Here is an 18,692-nt window from a genome sequence, read left to right on the forward strand (position 1 = left end):
GCTAACGCATTGTTCAAGCTGCACCGAAATACAGTTTCTAATTGTTTCCAAAGTCGATTTGCAGGGCGTCTGACCAAGAATTGACAAATTAAATTTTATGTATTGCAGAAGCTTAAAAGGCATAATTGTTGTTGTTCTTTGAAAGTAGTCCTCAATCAGGAGCGCACTCCCCTTTGTCGTAGTTGTCACAACAGAGGGGGGTTTTTGTGTCACTTAGCTGATTATGATACCAATGTCTCATAAAGGACTGATTTGTTGGTTTATTATTTAGTTTGTTTTTCCACGATTCCACAAATGAATCGCTGCTCTTTCAATATTATGCTATATTAACTCATTCACTCCCAAAGACGTTTTTAAACGTCTTTTCAGACTTGGTCTAGAATTGGGTGGTACTGAATGAGTTTTAAATATACATATGTAACGTTTAAAATCTTTTCTCAATGAGTCAAAATCACATGCCAAAACTCAGATGAGGTAAAAGGAGGAGCGCCAGCGGTGAGATGGCCTGTCACGTGAAAATTCTCTGCCTCTTCAAAAAGGAGCAGAAGTGATGGTCAAGAAGCTGACTATGGAGCCCTCAAAATGAGAACGGTTGAAAGGAGAAAAACAAAAACAAAACAAAATTACATGTTTTGTTTTTTTTGACACGTCAGGCTCTCAGCTGGTTCGTGCCCATACCTTCTCAGTGTATTTGTGTAGTTGCCGAGCCAGAGGCTGTCGTAAGACAGCGTGAGGAGGATTTACTGGCCTGTAGAAAGTATCGCGTTGCCTCCAACATGACTCCCTTGTACTCCTTCTTGCCGTAAAGCAAAGGGGCATCTCTAGCCGGCGCCTTGTAAAGACCGTGGACCACCGTCACAGGAGCTTTTTGACTCAATATTACATGCTAATAGACTGACACAAGATGGACTGATCAATAACCAGCTATCAGATTGTGTTGAGTTCTCTAAAGGAGCTTTGTGAGGATCGGTGGTGACATATTTATTTATTTATTTTTTGCGGCGGTGGAAAAGTCCCAAAACGTTTAAAAGCATTCCAAGCCACGAAAGTTGCCGTCGACCACAACATGACAAAACTACATCTGGACATCAAGTTGCGAAGTGTAAACTGCCTTTTTTCACCACAAGCTGTTGCCCATATCTTTCGAAGGGTAGGGGATGGGCGGATGTTGCGGCACGTCATCATCTTTTGTGATGATTCTGTGACTTCAAACGGCAAAACACAAAGCAAAACGTTTGCACATCAAACAACGGCGGTGATTAGTCCGTTCTGACTCATCAAAGTGATTGGATTTGTCACCCAGGTAAACGCCGGCAAGCCCGGCGCAGATGCATGTGTTTGACACGTTGTAAAAATTGGATCGTATCCACGAGACACACATATGTACATGTGTTGAGGCCGACCCGGGTTCTCGTGCTTCGGGTATGGCCAAACAGATATAGTGCGTGGTGAACGTCGCGCTCCCGGGAAACGCTGACCTGTAACCCAGCCTGTGGAGAGACTCGTAGCGGGGGGGCCTGCAGGTGAACCCAAACGGCCCTCGCTCTGCCTCGTCAACCCCCCCCGTATCATCTCTGCCTGTTTCAACAGCGGATCCCTCCCAAAATGCAAGCGAGCAGTGCTTTTTACACGCTGTTCTCCTCTTGTCTCACTGCGCCGCTTGCCTCGCTTTGGAGCCACTTCAAACAAGAGTTCTTGTTCAACAGCAGACAATGAAATTTCACAACAGATTCAAATTTCATAAAAGAACAAAATACGGGGCTCCTTCAGCGCTGTTCTTTTTCTTAAATCTTCAACGGCCAGTCCGTTTGCTCTGATGTCATCCCACATGCTGCTCACAACTCCTTATGGGGATTGCTGTATTCCGTGATCTGTGGACAGCAGCACCCTCTTTATTTTTTTCCCCTCTGCATTGATTTGGGAACCACATTCACACAAAATCTCAACTTCTTTTTTATTGTTTGCCCCGTTCCAATGTGTAACATGTTCGAGCCAGAATGTGCCGTTTGTTTAGAAAGCTCCATGTGAATGGAAGCGCTGCCGCTGAACACAAACGACATGTCATGAATGGACTTGTTAAAATGTTGAATGTGAGACTAAAAGTTGAAGTGGTCTGAATCGGTCACAAAAAGTGGAAGGAGGAGGTAAATACGTTAAATATGTTTGAACTTGGGTGGTTTGTTGCGAAAAAGTGGGAATGTGGGGAATGGGAATCATTTCCCCAGCTTTCCTGAAAATTGAACAGCTTGAAGTTGGAATGGTTTGAATTGGGCACAGAATGTGGAAGGAAGATGTCAATGTGTCACATCTCTTCAATTTGGGAATTTTCTTGCAAAAAATGTGGCCTTTATTTGGGAATGTGGAAAATAGATCCCAAGATGTATCAATTGAATTGAACAGTTTGGAGAAACTTTTTTTTTTGGATATTGAATGGCACATTCACATAAATGGCATTTTGGGGGGATGGAAAATGAGGAAATAGAGGAAAAATGTGAATTTTTGCAATGTGTCAAAATGCTCCTCATGGTAGATCGAATTTTGTGAAATCTTTTGAAGTTTGAATGGTTTGAAAAGCGCATTCTTCAGCATTCACGCAATAATAAGCGCACTTGATGACACGACACAAACTTTCCTAACAAAATGTGCACATCATTTGATTCATTACTTTTCTCATTTCCGAAACTTCGTCGGTTCCGGAATATTGGACAAAAATTGAAAACATGAAATCCTACGGAGCGAAGGGAGGATATGGCAACGATACCATGACACCGCTTTAAAATGGAACGTTTCTCCGATGTCATCCCTCTTGTATGCTGTCTGGGGTTTCTGCTGGCAGTGATAATGTCATCGTTCAACCTGATTTCCTTTGCAGAGAATTGCATTTTATATTTAATTTGACATTTGAATTGGCTGCCCACCCATCAAGTGTGAAATGATTTATTTTCCCCCTTACTTCAAAAGTAACATTCAGAATCCTTAAAAAAGAGCCTGATAATTGTGTCGTTTTTGAGGGTTGGGATATTTTTGACATATTTTGAAATTTGAAAGACGACAGTTTTAAACTGTGGATGGAATCGCATAAGACTGCACGTCTTTAAAATGCATCTTTGTCTTCCTGTGTTCTTTTCATTCGCAGCTTTCCCTTCGAAAAGAATTTGGAAAAAAATCAGTTGCGGTCGAACTTTAATGATCCTCCTTTTGATTCCCTTTTTTTGATGGGAGCTCTTTGAAACCTCTGGGGAGATTTGGACGGACATATCCGTGTGGTGAATACCGTCAATGGCTAATTGAAAACAAGTTCCCGCTTTTAATCTCATCATGCTGGTTCTGTGCGAAGGTGTAAAAGTCTCATCGTAGCCCTTGAGGCTGTGTTTGTCAGTGAGTCACAATTTTGAAACAAGTGATTTGCATAACATTCGCGGCTTCATCCATGCCTCGTAGAGCTACCGGTAAATCAGACAGGAAGGGATGGCCCCCAAGGTCCTCAGTATCACTCTTCCAATCGTCTCCTCTCTTTTCTTTGTTATCTGAGCAGCAGGTAGAAAAAGGACTTGAGAAAAAGTGTGTCAGGGTTTTAAAGCTCAAATTTATTGTCCCTCTCAGCATGCACGTCTCATAACTTTCTCCTTAGCGACTACTGGTTTCATGTGCAGGAGTACCTCAGGCGCCAGCCTGACCCCCACTGTGACTATTGGTCATAGCCCCCCTCCCTCTATCCCAGACATGGTCAGCCCCTCCCTTCATTAGGGCTACTTTAGCACAGCGGCCCACATACATGTAAAAAAAAAAAAAAACAAAAAGGAATAAAGTGAAAGGGGTGGATGGTTCGGTGTGTGAAGCTTACCTTTTCCCAAAAGACCCCCAAACCGGCCTTTGAACAATTTTTGGGAGACTTCCCCCTCTTAAATCTCGAAGGAGGAAAGGTCCCCCATCATTGTAAAAGAGATGAATCTGGAAAAATGCAATAAATCTGAGATCACAGGCTCTCTCTGGCCCGAGATAAATTCTTGCACCTCGGCCTAGCTCGGCGCACACATCTGCCTTGCATTTAGACACTTTTACATGGCAAGCGTCCACAGGAGCCTCTCTGTTCAACCCGGATTGAGCCCACTCGCAGTCCACACGTATACCTCCGCTAACGGAGCGCGGCTCCACGCCCCGACACACCCGCCGTCACACTCTCACACTCCCACGCGTCAACACTTGGTGGCATGTCCAATTTTACAGTGTACACGCTTTCTGCCCATTGTTCTTCTTCTACTGACATCACCTGATTAATTCCACGATGAGCAATGAACACAGTGCCCTCTTCTGGTCTACACCTGTCTTGGGTGGGGATTATTGTGAAGTCTCTGTCAAGTCGAAATATACATCCGTACATCTCCATAGTTAGTATCGTGTTCGATAAAAAAAAGAAAACACGACGAGCAATTTTGAGTCCCGCTAAAAAGCGTACAGCATGAGTGGAATCCGTTTCACATTGCTTTGCTTACCACAAGAAAGGAGCCCAAACACTGAGTCAATCATTGTGCGAGACATGCGTTTCCTCGCCGCAAATATTTTCGCCTCGTCGTCTTGCCTCACTTGTACATCAAGAAATCTGGAAAGAGACTCTTCAACAAAACGCTCGCCAGTCCATTCGGTTTTATGCTTCATTTTATCATGTTAAATTGTTAAATGTACACACCGAATGGGTATTTGCTTCCTTCGCTATTATTAACTTGGTTCAAGGTAAAGTAGTCAACAACCGACCATTGTAAACAGTTTTCATAGTGCTCACCGGATAGGCCAATGTCGCCGCTCACCATTGTCCAGGAGTTTTCAACAAGTTCCACATGCTCACAAACAGAAAATAGAATTTCTCCACACGACAAATGAATTTTGATGCTATGGGACTCGAAGGGGTGGTCGACTGGTTAGCACGTCGGTCTCACAGTGCAGAGGCGTGGGGTTCGTTTGCGGCTCCGCCAGTTTGCGTTGTTCTCCTTGTGCCTGCGTGGGTTTTCTCCGGGTATTCTGCTTTGGTCCCACATTCCAAAAACATGCGTGGCAGGTCAATGGAACACTCTAAATTGTCCCAAGGTGTGAGTGTGAGCGCGGATGGTTGTTCGTCTCTGTGTGCCCTGCGATTGGCTGGCAACCGGTTCAGGGTGTCCCCCGCCTACTGCCCAAAGACCGCTGGGATAGGCTCCAGCACCCCCCGCGGCCCTTGTGAGGATAAAGCGGATCAGAAAACGGATGGATGGATGGGACTGCTAAGGGTTTTGTTTTCCCCAAAAACAAGCCTTTCTTTTATTATCTGTCAAGAAAAAAATATATTGGAAAAAAAATCTCAATGAGATTGGCTGAGATCGACTCCGGCACCCCCTGCGACCCTGTTCAGGATAAGCAGCACTGAAAATGGATGTAATAATCCTGTGAAAGTCAATGCAAGGGAATGCTCTGGGAAAACAATTGTTTCAAAGCTCGTTTGCTTTGAGGAGAAATAAACCAAGTTCCAGAAGGGGAAACAAAAACAAAGAGCAAAGCTGTTTTGAATAACGTCATTGTCCTTTGCTGTTTCGATAAGCCAAGGTTGGACCAATTGATTAAAATTGGAAATCTATTTTTGTGGGTGCGGCGAGGGGGAGGGGGGCTGTGGTTTTTATTTGGCGGCCAAAAGAACCATCACTTGCATCATCAATGTATGAAAGACTAAGACAATATATTCTCTCTTTTTTTATTTTTTACAGCGCAAACAGAGCATTCAGTGGAAGAAGATCGCTTCAATGCTGCACAGAAAAGGTATGAGGGCAACTCCGCCACCTCAGGCGAAATGAAATTTTCATTTTAGTTTCAAGTCTTGAGTGATACAGGGGCATTCTTTTCAAAGAGATATCCAACACAGCTTGGTTATTTAGCATGTTGTATTATAAATGTTAGCATGATTTCTAACTTGATCATTTCCTCAATGTGCATGCGCTAAACTTCTTGATCTTCATCTTAAGGGGTGGGGGGCAGCGATGGATACTACACATTACTTAACTTTTAGATGCCATATTGCTTATTTGAGGCCTTTGCTTCCTTCCCATGTTCTTAATATCCCTGACACCATCTCGTGCATGAGGGACACGACGAGAATGAAGGTGTTGAACTTGAAGGCGATTATTGATCAAAAAGGCGCTGCGGCTGTCGGTCCCTTCATTTTTAATGAAGTTTTCCTCTAATTTCATCGAAACAGGGGTGGGCGGTGAGGGGTGCTGGTTGCCTGGTGTAAGGTTGAGCGAGCGCCAAGTGAGATGTGGAGGGGCTGGGTGGGGTTTTTTTTTCTCTCGGGTTCCCAGAGAGCCACCTCATAAAAATGACACGCTGTTGATGAATATGGGCGTCAGCGGGCTCACTGGGGCCTGGGTGGGCTCTCACATCTGTGCTGGATGAGGGATGGTCACTCCCAACACGCAAGAGCAGCAGCAGCAGTCGTGCTAACATTATGGCATGGTGTTAAGAAAGCAAATAGACAAGCAATCCTGGGCGCTACCTGACACCTCAGCCTCACCAGGAGGCTGGGAGTTGAGACGCCAGCAAGAGTCTCGCCGCAAGGCACCCACTGCTTTTTGTTGACATCTTCACATATTAGCAACATGAACAACTGCTCATTTTTGGATTCTGTCTTCTCATTTTGACATCCATTCGTCCATTTTACATTGGCGCTTGTCCTCATTAGGAGCCTATCGCAGCGGAGGCTGGTCACACCTGGACAGGTTAGCAGCCAATTGCACTATACTGTTGATTGGCCAATTTTGTCTCCGTGAAAATTTTGAAATCGGCTACGTCGGCGCAAAGACGTTTGCGCAATGTTGCTAATGGCCACAGAAGCCCCGTAACATTTTCAAAGGTTCAACGTCACGCTACGGTTTCGCTCCGTCACACTCTGATGGGGTCCCTTCGGTGTTGCTCACATTTCTGTCAAGGCTTTCTACGAGATGAAACATGGACACCAGGCAGCTTTGGCGCACGTTTGTAGCCCAGGGCAGAGTCGGATGAAGCTCCCCTGCCAGAGTCTGTGTCAGAGAGTGGGAGAACATTGACAATAATATTAGTCATACTTCTATTTCAGATGTGCCACAGTTACCACAACCACAACAGCAAAATAATGCCATCTATTTTTTTTAATGGGCTCCCAGACGCCATACCACAGTATCATGGGCAATAAATCTATACCTTGTGAGGAAAATGTTGCCCAAATATAAAACCAGTTGAGCCCATCAATAGTATGTTGAAACACCCGCCACAGATTGATTGCGCTTTGTTAGTTTACCGGGTAAGCTGGAGCCTATCCCGGCTGACTTTTTGGATGAGAGGCGAGGTACACCCAGACGAGCGATCGGTGAATCGCAGTGCACATATTAACAAACAAGCATTTACGCTAATGTGGAAGAAAGTGGGAGCACTTGCAGAAAAGAAGAGAACTTGGAAAGTCCCCACCGGATGCCCCGAGTGAAGATTTGATGCCCGCGTCAAAACATCTCTAATCTAATATTAGATTAGCATGCTTGCTTTGGATTTTGGATGAGTAACCCTGTTCCCTTGCATAACACCCCAAAAAACACCTTAACTTGAGTTAATTGAAGACTCCTCATTTTTCCATCGGTGTGAACGGGTGTTATTCACTTTTTTTTTTATTGTCTCAATGACTCGACGGTATTCCATGATTTCACGCTCCGTGTCTTAATTTGCCTCCACCCTGTTCGGTGTCATTTGGTATGCGATCCATCAGCATTTGCGGTTGTGCTCCCGCTCGCTGCTCGACATGGTTTCCTATGTATCGACTTGTCAAACTCGCTCTCAAATGCAACAGTTTATTTCTCTAATTTTTTTGATAGGGGAAACAAAGGAATGCCGGCCTGTCGGGCCAAATATTCCCCCGATTCTCCTGGTTTTGTAATGCGTCTTTTTTTTTTTTTGAATATATACAGCTGACAGTGAGGAATGCCGCAGTAAAGCCTTGCACGGCAACTTGATCACCAATGTGAGAAGCAGTACAGATAACGTGTGTGTGAAGTTTAGCAGGCTTGCCAGGTTCTATTTGATTGTGTTTATGTTGTGTAGGTACACACACATGCGCGACCGCTCTTCCATCTGTTTCGAATGAAGTTTTGTCGATCTGCTTCTTACGTGAGCTCCGTCCGGAGAGTACAAGGAAAAGGAACTGTTGCTTGATTTGTGCACTCTTTGACACCATGACCCAGGGGTCAACTGAGGACCTGATCGACTCAGGTCCTTGTGCCAGAGCAAGCCGGTGAGCTGGAGCGGCATGATCTACAGGTTTTTTTTTTGTTGTTTTGAAGCATTGCAACAAAATGACGCCGGGCTGGAGGAATGGGAAGCAGGATTAGGCAGAAGTCCATTTTCTTTCCCCAGCTGGGCGACATCTTGCAGCATTTCATTCACTGTGAACATGCTTTAGATTAGCGTCGCAAAGCTACCTTCCATCCGCAGGTCAGAAACTCTGCGAGTGCCCATGTGGGACAAAACGGAGCATCGCTTGACTCATGACCCGCCGAGAACATCTTTCATGTTTGGGTCGGAGAGGCGATCAAATCTCCCGCCCGTGCGTGCTGCTGGGAGTCCCGCCAAGAATTCTGATTTGAATGCAGATTTCAAACTGAGGGGCGGGCCATCAACTGACTCTCTTGGAAAACGGATCCTTGAGCTTGTTGCGTGCACTCGCGCATGCTTGTTCTCAGCTCATAATTGTCAGTATTCGTGCGATGCTCTGCGCTTGTAGTTGCAGTAGCCCATTCTTGGCTATCTCGCACCCCTGCAAGCTGTGGGATCGATGTGATAATGGGGCCACCGCTACTGGCACTTCCCCTGTGGCCCAGCAGGCTGCAACTTATTTGTTTCCAGTTCCTCGCCTCTCAGTCAGCCGAACCTCTGATTTTTGCAAAGAAATTTCATGTTGGCTGCTTTGCGACAACTTATGTTATCCGTTCCACAGTGGATGTACAGTAACCGAGGCTCCTCAGAACAAATTATAAAATGGTCATAATATCTTGATTTTGTGCCTAGTTTCTAAGAAGACTTTAGTCGTTCAACCCACCAAAGGACACCAAACAAGAGTTAACGGGAACACCCGAATAAACTGCTTGGTATAGAATTTCACGCCGTGGAGAAATAAAACTGCTTTGCCATTGTGTAGCATTTTGGGGCAAGATCCATTGTTACAACAGATAAACAATCCATCACACATAAGTTCTCAACATTTTGTGGGATTTTTTTTTTTTTTTTTTTTTTTTTTTTGGGTTACGTGTTCAATGCCTCGTTTCCCTCGACAGGTTCCGGGACATGGTGAACTACTTTGGGGTGAAACCAAAGTCAGGAGACAAAGAGGTGGACCCGAGTCACGTCTTTATGCTGTGGTACGAGTTCTGCAATGACTTCAAGAACGCTTGGGTACGCCAAAGCAAGAACATCTCCAAAGAGAGGTGAGCTGCTTCCGCTTCCTTGCCTCAGAGCAGTTTGGGAGGTGGCACCATTTTGCTTTGCTGTCACTGCACAGTGGCTATTTCATTTGGATCATCTGCCCAAGTTTATGATTTAAATCACATTTACATCAAGAATAGTAACCTTCAGTCAAGCAACCTCCACCTTGGGTGAACATTTTAATAAAATCAACGTGTTTTTCATCGGCACATGTGAGCTGGGCACTTGTGGCGTAGAATGACAACAAGACTTAATTTTTTTTTTTTTTTTTCCCTGACCTAAGGTACAGATAGAGGTCACTTTTGATTGACACGGTCCAAGTGGTATTTAATCAACTAGCAAAGCGCTTCACTAGCAATTTACACACATGAACCCTTCAAGGCACAGCGGTTACTACAGTGGACAGCTTACCATGTTGTCAGGTTACGGGGTGCATGAAAGGGTTAAGATCTTTAATAATCAGCATTTTCGGTGAGTGCCAGGTTGAGTTTGTTTTTGTTTTTTGTTTTACTTTTTTTCATTTTATTTACATTCCGAACTGCTCCAGATCATCTACAGCGCTGCATTTTATGGTATTGTTGTATAATATTGATGGCTTCTAAAACTGAGATGCAATAGTGATGGTACAGTATTAAGAGATGGATGATGTCGGATAAGTCCCCACCGAAGGCACAGGTACCAAATGCATCGTCCGACACTGCGATTATTTCATTCACTGCCACAGACCCCAATCGCCCAAACCCCAAACGCCCAAACCCCAATCGCTCTAACCCAATTGTATAACGGTAATTTATCTTGCCATCAAAAGACCTTTCTCAGTCTTGTTCTTGTTGTTTTTATAGTTTGGGATGTCATAAAAACGAAAAAAATATTAGCGGCGAAGTCACTATTCTGCCTGACATGTTTCTTTTCACACAAAGCTCTTTTCTCCGCTTTTTGGTTAGAAACCCGATGTTTTTGCTTATGTTGTCAGAGAACACAATATTGTATCGGTCTTGAAAATCACTCAAGATGATTCAAATTGAAAAATTTCTAATTTATTATTGCACTTGTAATTGCCATTAATGTAAAACTCCACTGCATTATATTCAGTTTTGTTTTTTGTTTTTTTTTTCATTGAGCTAAATAAGGCAACCATAAGATAGAATCTAACATCAACAATTTGAAATTCACATCCTCAAAATAGTATCTGTTTTTTTTTTTTGTTTTTTTTTTGTCGTCACATTGGGACAGTTGCTTAACAAGTTGTCAGCATCGCGCAAAATTAGCCTTGATTGTGCATGGGTCACGTGTGGATGCTGGGATGTAATTAGAACAGAGAGGGAGGCCATCAAAGAGGAGGCGTCCTGAATTTATGATGTTTCCCTCTGACCTGGGGTGTTTTTTTTGGGGGGTGGGGGGGGGTTGTATTCCACCAACTCTCCTTGCGGCCGACTGTCTTTACTAGCGAGTGGATGGAGGCAACTGGCCGTTAAATGCGGAACACTCTGGAGAATTGATAAACACTGTAATGAAGCTGGACAAGCAGCCCAAAGGGCAAGAACGCTGCACGTGCGGAGAAGACGGCCAGAAGCGCAACGGTCACTTTTATGTTGCTTTTGGAAGTATCTTTGTGGTGCCATCGTGCCTCAGCATAACCTGGACTCATACTTACGCATATCGATTCGTTTTCCAATACGTTTCCAAGCTGGAATTTGGCGTTATTTCCCCATGAGGTGATGGAGTCGCCTACCACAAATCCATGTGCTGGAGTTGAATTATACAGTTCAGGTTTACTGCGGTATGAAGTCACAGATTACTCGCAGCTGATTGTGCCAATGTACAATTAACTTTATTTGAAATCCTTTTTTGGCGGCCTCATAAAAGCCAAGGCTGCCTCATTATCGCATCAAGCAAGCAGGTTTTGGGGGGATTTTGGGGGGGCTTTGACTGGGCGCGAGCCGGAGATGAGCGGGGAGTGTGTCAGCGTCTAAGAGTCTTGAATGCAAGTGAAATAAATAAGTGCAGAGGTTGTGGCTTCGATCCCGGCTCCGGCCTTCCTGTGTGGAGTTTGCATGTTCTCCCCAGGCCTGCGTGGGTTTTCTCCGGGTATTCCGGTTTCCTCCCACATTCCAAAAACATGCATGGCAGGTTAATGGAGCACTCTTAAGTTGTCCCCGGGTGTGATTGTGAGCGCGAATGGTTGTTTGTCCATGTGTATCCTGCGATTGGCTGGCAACCAGTTCAGGGTGTTCCCCGCCTACTGCCCGAAGATGGCCGGGGTGGGCTCCAGCACACTGAAGATACTCAGAATTAAAAATGTTCACTTGGGTTATCTTTGCCTGATATTTACATGATCATAAAGTGGGGGAAACGAAGCAAAAAAAAAAAAGAATTTGAAAAGAGGGTAAAAACTCTTCCGCAGCACTGTCAATGACAATAAACGATCGTCTGAATGTTTTCCTCAAGGTTGAAGGAAGCCCAAGAAAACATCAAAAAGATCACAGATGAGAAGCGAGTCGAAACGAAGAAGATCAACGCCAACAGTCTGGTAAGGCTTTCCCATCTTGTTTTTGTGTGTCCACCTCCAAAACGTTGCTCTGTATGTTGTGTCCGAGAGTTGTGCGTCTGCGCTTCACAGAAAGAGAGGCTGCGGCAAAAGGAGTCAAGCGTGTCGTCCAGTTGAGTGGCCTGAACCCCGCCCCGCACCGCCCGAACAGCGCGCCTCGACCTTTTGGGTACGCGAAGAGTCTGCTGCAAGGTTGCATGGCTGACACAAGCCCAAGTGATGAGAGCCCGAAAGGCCAAAGGTGGATCTCATTCATCCAGCGCGGTGTGACCCTCTTAGTGGCCAGCTTGTGAAAGGTCTCAAGGGGGGGGTCACTTTATGGTTCTACTGACACATCTATCAGGTTCCTCCTGGAAAATGGATTCTGTTCCTCATCTGGGCTGACAATCGCTTCGAGTTTGTTTGTGCGCTCGAGCTGCCGTTTGAAATGATGCCCAACACTTTGCTGCGGCAAGCTGCTTTTCATTCAATCATTTTGAAGTCAGTATGTTGTCGCGGGAGGAGTGGAGGGGACCAGGGGGTGGGGTGGGCGAGCGGGGGGGTATTGCTATTGAGGCACAATATGAGCAGAGAAAGTTTTCCTTTCCTTACTTACGCACGCATACACGTATTAGGTCTCCCAGGTACATGCACTCACTTATTCAATGTACTTTCAAGGCTGCTAATGCCTCACCGGCACATTGGGTGACAAGTTTAAAGCACTTTTCTTCTTGCAATAGCTAAGTTGACCCCCGATTGTAGTGTCCTTCCGGTTGTTGAACAGCAATGCCCGTTTTTGCTGTGCAAGGTTGTAAATTTCTGTCTGTTGTTTTTAGAGCCTTTTGATCCTGTGGCCACGTTTTATGTCCGGAAAAGGTATATACGCTTCTCATTTGAGAAAAGTCTATTTATGTAAGAAATGGTTTATTTTAATGTACAGAGACGTCAACGCTCGTTCCCTTTGAGGGTGTAGTTTGATGACGTCGCCGGGCAAGAGGATATTTTAGCATGCACCTGTAAAGTGGGAGCTTTTTTTGGATGACTTTGACAATGCACGGTTCAGAATATTTAAACCCAAAGCCATGATCATCAGAATACCTCAGAGGGACTTCGATTATTAGAGTACAAATAAAGATGCATGTCATGTCCAGTGACCTGTTTAGCTTCCACCTGTGCCATTTATTTTGTAGGAAAATCAATTTTTTGGCAGAACTGGAAGGAAACAAGAAGACGAGCCGTTTGTTGGGTCAGTGGATGGAAGCTCTTCCAGAGCTCTCATTTTATGGAATTGTTTTAAATTTCAAGAATAAATTCCTGGATGCTGACACAACAGAAGCATTCTCTTCATTTATCGCTCCCATCGTGCTGATTTAAAAAGCTACCAAGAACATGATATTAATGTAAGAAATCTGTGGTGGTGGTGATGAATTCAGCCGTTTAATAACTGAGTAAGAATGAGGTCATCGAATCTGGCTTCTTCTTTTATTTTTTTACTTGAACATTTCCTGGAAGGTTCTTAAAATAAGCGAATTGTGTTGTAAACATGTGGAACTTGTTAGGCTGTTGGAAGATGCTTTAAGCAGTTTCTTGTTTTTTTTTTTTATATGAATGTGAGGCTATCAAAATGAAAAACATTACTTGTTTTGCTGTGCCAAAAATACATCTGCTCTAACAACTTTTGCCACTTCATCATATTGTGAAGTCATTGTGGAAAAGCATTCGGTGCGTTTTTTTTCAAGTCACGTCTGTCAAATAACCACAACAAATTATGGTGGAAGCATTTTTTTTAACCACTCAACACACTAAATTAAGAGTTGTAAGAAAATGTGGCTTTCCAAAGCGCTTTAATACTTTATTTATAGTTTGGTTCAACGCATATAGCTACATGGTGTTCATTTTTAAAAAGGCAATTCTAAAAGCACGATTGAACAATATCATTCCATTCAATCGTCCGTGAAAATGAAAATGATTTTGTGGATCATCCAATATTTTTGTTTAAAAAAATTGCTAAGATTCAAGTAACATGCATAATATTCCAGAATCCATTTATTATCTATTTTTAAGGGATAACTTAACGAGTACACCAAACATCCTTTACATATAACATCTACAGAGTTCATCTTCATGGGGTACAAACCACCACTGTACTTTTATGACCGATTGGCATCCCGCTAACCAAAACTCAACATTTTCACATTAAGGTTAACTTAAAACCATTCTTGAAATAATAAAATAAAAATTTTAAAAAAATCACATTTTCCATTTTCAAATGTTGCTACTCATTCTCCCAATTCCACACAGTGGAAACATAAAAGATGAATTTCACAATGTCTGCGTGATTTCTTAAATAAGCCAAGGTGAGGAAAGGCGTACAAAAAGCGTGCACATTACCGTCCAGCCAAGTGCCTCCATTCCAGACGTCTAAAAAAACTTAGATGGTCAAAATAGCTGTAGAACTTTAACATTATATGTCCACCATTTTTGTGCAAAAGGAAAATAGGGAAGTTTGGATGCAACGTTCTCCAAACAGGAGATAAAAGCATGTGTTCTTGTTTCCTCCTCTTTCCTCTCAAAAAGCAAGCAAAACAATATGAAGATATATGAGGGGCCTTAAAGGCTGATCATTTACCTCTCGCATTCACCCCCCAAAAAATCAATGCATGCCCAAAAAAAATAAAGGCACTCACCCAAAAACCTCAGGCACATGCAGAAAAACGCCCAAAAAACTCTCACACACTTATTTATCACATCAATCATTCAAACTCATTAATCATTACAACCTCTCACACTCACCACCCCCCAAAAAAAAAAAATCACACTTGGCAAAAACTAATATTCACCAAAAAAAACCCAAACTGAACAAAAGAAACTCTCCCACTCGCCAGCAATCACATCCCCCCGCCACCCCCCCCAAAAAAAAACTATTGCATACTCGCACCTCTTGCACTCACCCCCCAAAACTGTCACACTCACTAAAAAACCAACTGGCCCCAAAAAAAATTATTGCAAACACACCAAAAAAACTCACACATAAGCTCTTGCACTCAGAAAAAACTCACATGCAAGAAAAATAACACCCACCCAAAAAACTAATTCATGTGAAAACCTGTCATGAAAAAAAAAAAAATCTCACATTCACAGACCCCCCTCCAAAATAAATCTCACACTCCTAAAAAAAAACCTCACATTCGCCCAAAAGTTTTTTTTATCACTCTCACCACAAAAATAAGATGCACAAAAAAAATTCAGTCCCCCCCTCAAAAAAAAAACCACTCACCCGAAACAAAACTGATATTCACACCTCTCCCACTGACCAAAAATTACATTCTATTTAAACAACCTCCCACAGGTGGCCTAAAACCTTTTAGGTCACCCCCCCCCAAAAAAAAGCATGACACCAAAACATCCTCTCGTACAGACAAACTAAAATACACACACGGAGACACGAAACATCCTCACTCGCATACAGTAAAACAAATCTCACTCACACCCAAAGTGTATCTTACTCATCACGAGGTTTGTGAGTAAGTGTGTCTGTTGAGAGCTTTTGGGTGAGACTGAGAAGTGGCGGTTTGGGGTTTGTGAGAGGTAAATGTTATTTTGGGGCCAATACCGCACCTCATTAAGAAACCGACGTCGAATATCGTTAAGCTTGACTTGAGCGTTGGCTAGTCCAAGTCAATGGATATACAGCGACACTGTTTTACGCGCTGGATGCGTTTCTTCTTGGTGGGTGGCTGCAGGTCGGGACAGTTCAAAGTAAAAGTCATGGTGGTAAAGCGGTTGGGTTTACAGAAGGAGCACGATTGGAAGGCTCCCTCCTCCCTGCGGATGTGTCTTGGGATGTAAAAGGAGTTGCACTGTCCGTAGCAGAAGCGGTTGATGATAGTGCGGCTGGCGGTGGGAGCCTCGGTTTCTTTTGGGCTCCCCCGGAGTGGATAGCAAGCCGACGAGGAACAGCGTGCTGCACATGATACCCGTCCACTTGGCCATCCTGAACAAGAGACAAGAATGAAACAGCCACAAGTCGTTTGGAGTATGGACAAAAAATACACGTAAGTGCCCGAAAAAATGTACGCTCCCTTTGTGGCAGAATTACAGTAATTACTCTGTGAGCGATTTAAGTGGTATAAGTTTAGTTTGAAGTTTGAAAAAAAATATATCGATGCATTCGTCTGCATGCGATATAGATAGACAGATAGAAAGAAATAATTAGGTAGTTGCTATATAGGCAAATAAATAAGCAGATTGTCATAATGTGTCATGATAACGAATTCACCGACCTGTAACCCTCAATGCGGCGATGACTGGATCTTGTCAACCCTCAGCAGCACCTTCCCGGGGCAGGCACCCACAATCACTGTCCACTGTACACCGCGGGGACCTTGGCAAGGTGGGAGACCAAGTCCTCCATAGACTTCAGGGGAGCACGGGTTCTAATAGAAATTGCTGCAGCGCCGGACTGTCTCCCCTTTAAATGTCTGCCAGCTGAGATGCGAACAACACTTCCCTCGACATTATTGGCTAACAACGACATGGAGAAAATCTAAACTTATCCGCCCCCTTAAATACTTGAATGTATCACATGGAGCAAAGAGGGCAGGACCATTGAATGCATCACAGGGAGCGAGGGGAAAGTAGGGGAGGACACTTGAACGCTTCACAGCGAATAAGGAAAGCAAGACAATCACATCACAAGGCCCGGAGGCGTGGAGGATACTTCGATGCATTCAAAGGACCAAGTAGGCAGGACAATCAGTACAGAGCATGAACCAAATAGGCGGGACATGCAGAACGGGACCAAACTTGGCAGTCTAAACGTCACAGGGACCAAGAGGACAGGACACCTGTTCCACCCTCGTCACACTCAACCACACCGAGTTTAAGATCAAAACGCGCACAGCACTTTACAAGTGTCTATTTCAGGGGTCACCAACGTTTAGTCATGTGTCGGTCGCGAACGAGCCGGTACAAAGAGACGGCTCTTTGAAGTGAACGATGAGACCCGGCACCCTCCCTCGAGAGCCGGTCTGTCATTTTCCCTCTCTCTCTCTCTCTCTCTCTCTCTCTCTCGCTCTCTCTCGCTCTCTCTCTCTCTCACTCTCTCTCTCTGTCTCTCGCTCTCTCTCTCTCTCTCTCTCTCTCTCTCTCTATGTAGCTCTCTCTTTTTCACGTGTCTGACGCGAGGTTAGGCGGTGGCTCAGCTGCCGTACTCAGAGAGGTCGACCAGAAGAGAAAGGGGAGGGGCGAGGGGCTTGGTTGTGACTGCGCGGAGTGCATGCTGAGAACATGCTCCGTCGCGTCTGCGCAGCCACAGACAGACTAAGGAATTGACTTTCCCAGTTCCAACTCGTCCAGAGGATCATAAACACAACGACAAAGACCAACATCAGGGGTGTCCAAAGTCAGTCCTCAAGGGCTGCTGTCCTGCCTGTTTTCCAGCTCTCCCAAGAGCAACACACCTGATTCAAATAATCAGGAACGTTCTAATGCTGCTTCAGAGCTGGCTGATGAGCTGATCATCTGAATTAGGTGTGTTGCAGCCGGGAGAGCTGGAAAACAGGCAGGACAGTGGCCCTCCAGGCCCAGAGCTGGACATGCCTGACCAACATGGTGGGACAGCACCTGATAAAGGTGCCCAGAGAGTTGTATTTTTTCGGTGGCACTGTACTTGTAAAGTTGAGAGCCACTTCAGTCAAAGGTTTGTCATTCCTACTGGTCACCAGTAGACAGCGCCCTTACATTTCGTAAAGAGCTTGTCAACACCGTCGACGACGGACGCGAGCCTCTTACGACTTTGAGGGGAAAAGTTATCGGGGCCCTCAGAAAGTCATCCGATGTTTCCTCCCCAATCTGAAACGAAGTTTGATTTCACCCGATCCTTTGGGTTTTTCAGGTTCTTTAGCCCCCGGCCCCGTTGGGACCAGCAGAAAGCAGCCCGTGAGCATCCAGATGAGACCCGCGTCTCAACTATTCCAGCAGAGTTGCCCTGATCAACAAAGCATCTTGAAACAATGAATTAAGTTGGCTTGCATGTTTTGGTAGTGTGCGTAATGGGTGTTTTATTTGCACTTTATTCACGATCGCCAAGAACAGGGGAGTCAAACATATGGCCCACGCCTTACTATACATGGTCATTTTTTTCGGCTAAAACGCCTTCCTATACATGGTCGTTTTTTTTCGGCTAAAAACGCCTTACTATACATGGTCGTTTTTTTCGTCTAAAAACGCCTTACTATACATGGTCGTTTTTTTCGTCTAAAAACGCCTTACTATACATGGTCGTTTTTTTCGGGTTAAAACGCGTTACTATGCATGGTTGTTTTTTTTTCGGCTAAAAACGCCTTACTATACATGATCTTTTTTTTCATCTAAAAACGCCTGACTATACATGGTCGTTTTTTTTCAGCTAAAACGCCTTACTATACATGGTCGTTTTCTTCGGCTAAAAACGCCTTACTATACATGGCCGTTTTTTTCCGCTAAAAACGCCTGACTATAGTTGGTCGTTTTTTTCGGCAAAAAATGCCTTACTATACATGGTCGTTTTTTTCGGCTAAAACGCCTTTCTATACATGGTTGTTTTTTTCAGCTAAAAACGCCTTACTATACATGGTCATTTTCTTCGGCTAAAAACGCCTTCTTATACATGGTCGTTTTTTTCGGCAAAAAACGCCTGACTATAGTTGGTCGTTTTTTT

At 44.3% G+C, this 18,692-nt stretch overlaps 1 protein-coding gene across 1 annotated transcript in view; it reads left to right on the forward strand.

The window, feature by feature from the left end:
• LOC109522909 (formin-1) overlaps nt 1-13,324 on the forward strand; it is a 48,317-nt gene extending 34,993 nt beyond the window's left edge. The window contains exons 15-18 of the mRNA XM_019881739.1: nt 5,733-5,784; nt 9,318-9,467; nt 11,914-11,995; nt 12,086-13,324. Coding sequence (XP_019737298.1) covers nt 5,733-5,784; nt 9,318-9,467; nt 11,914-11,995; nt 12,086-12,130 — 329 coding nt within the window. The 3' untranslated portion in view covers nt 12,131-13,324. The remainder of the gene's footprint in view (nt 1-5,732; nt 5,785-9,317; nt 9,468-11,913; nt 11,996-12,085) is intronic.
• Nucleotides 13,325-18,692: the final 5,368 nt, after the last annotated feature.

Source organism: Hippocampus comes, unplaced genomic scaffold (genome assembly GCF_001891065.2).
Source record: "Hippocampus comes isolate QL1 unplaced genomic scaffold, H_comes_QL1_v1.1 scaffold587, whole genome shotgun sequence".
Taxonomy (NCBI): Eukaryota; Metazoa; Chordata; class Actinopteri; order Syngnathiformes; family Syngnathidae; genus Hippocampus; species Hippocampus comes.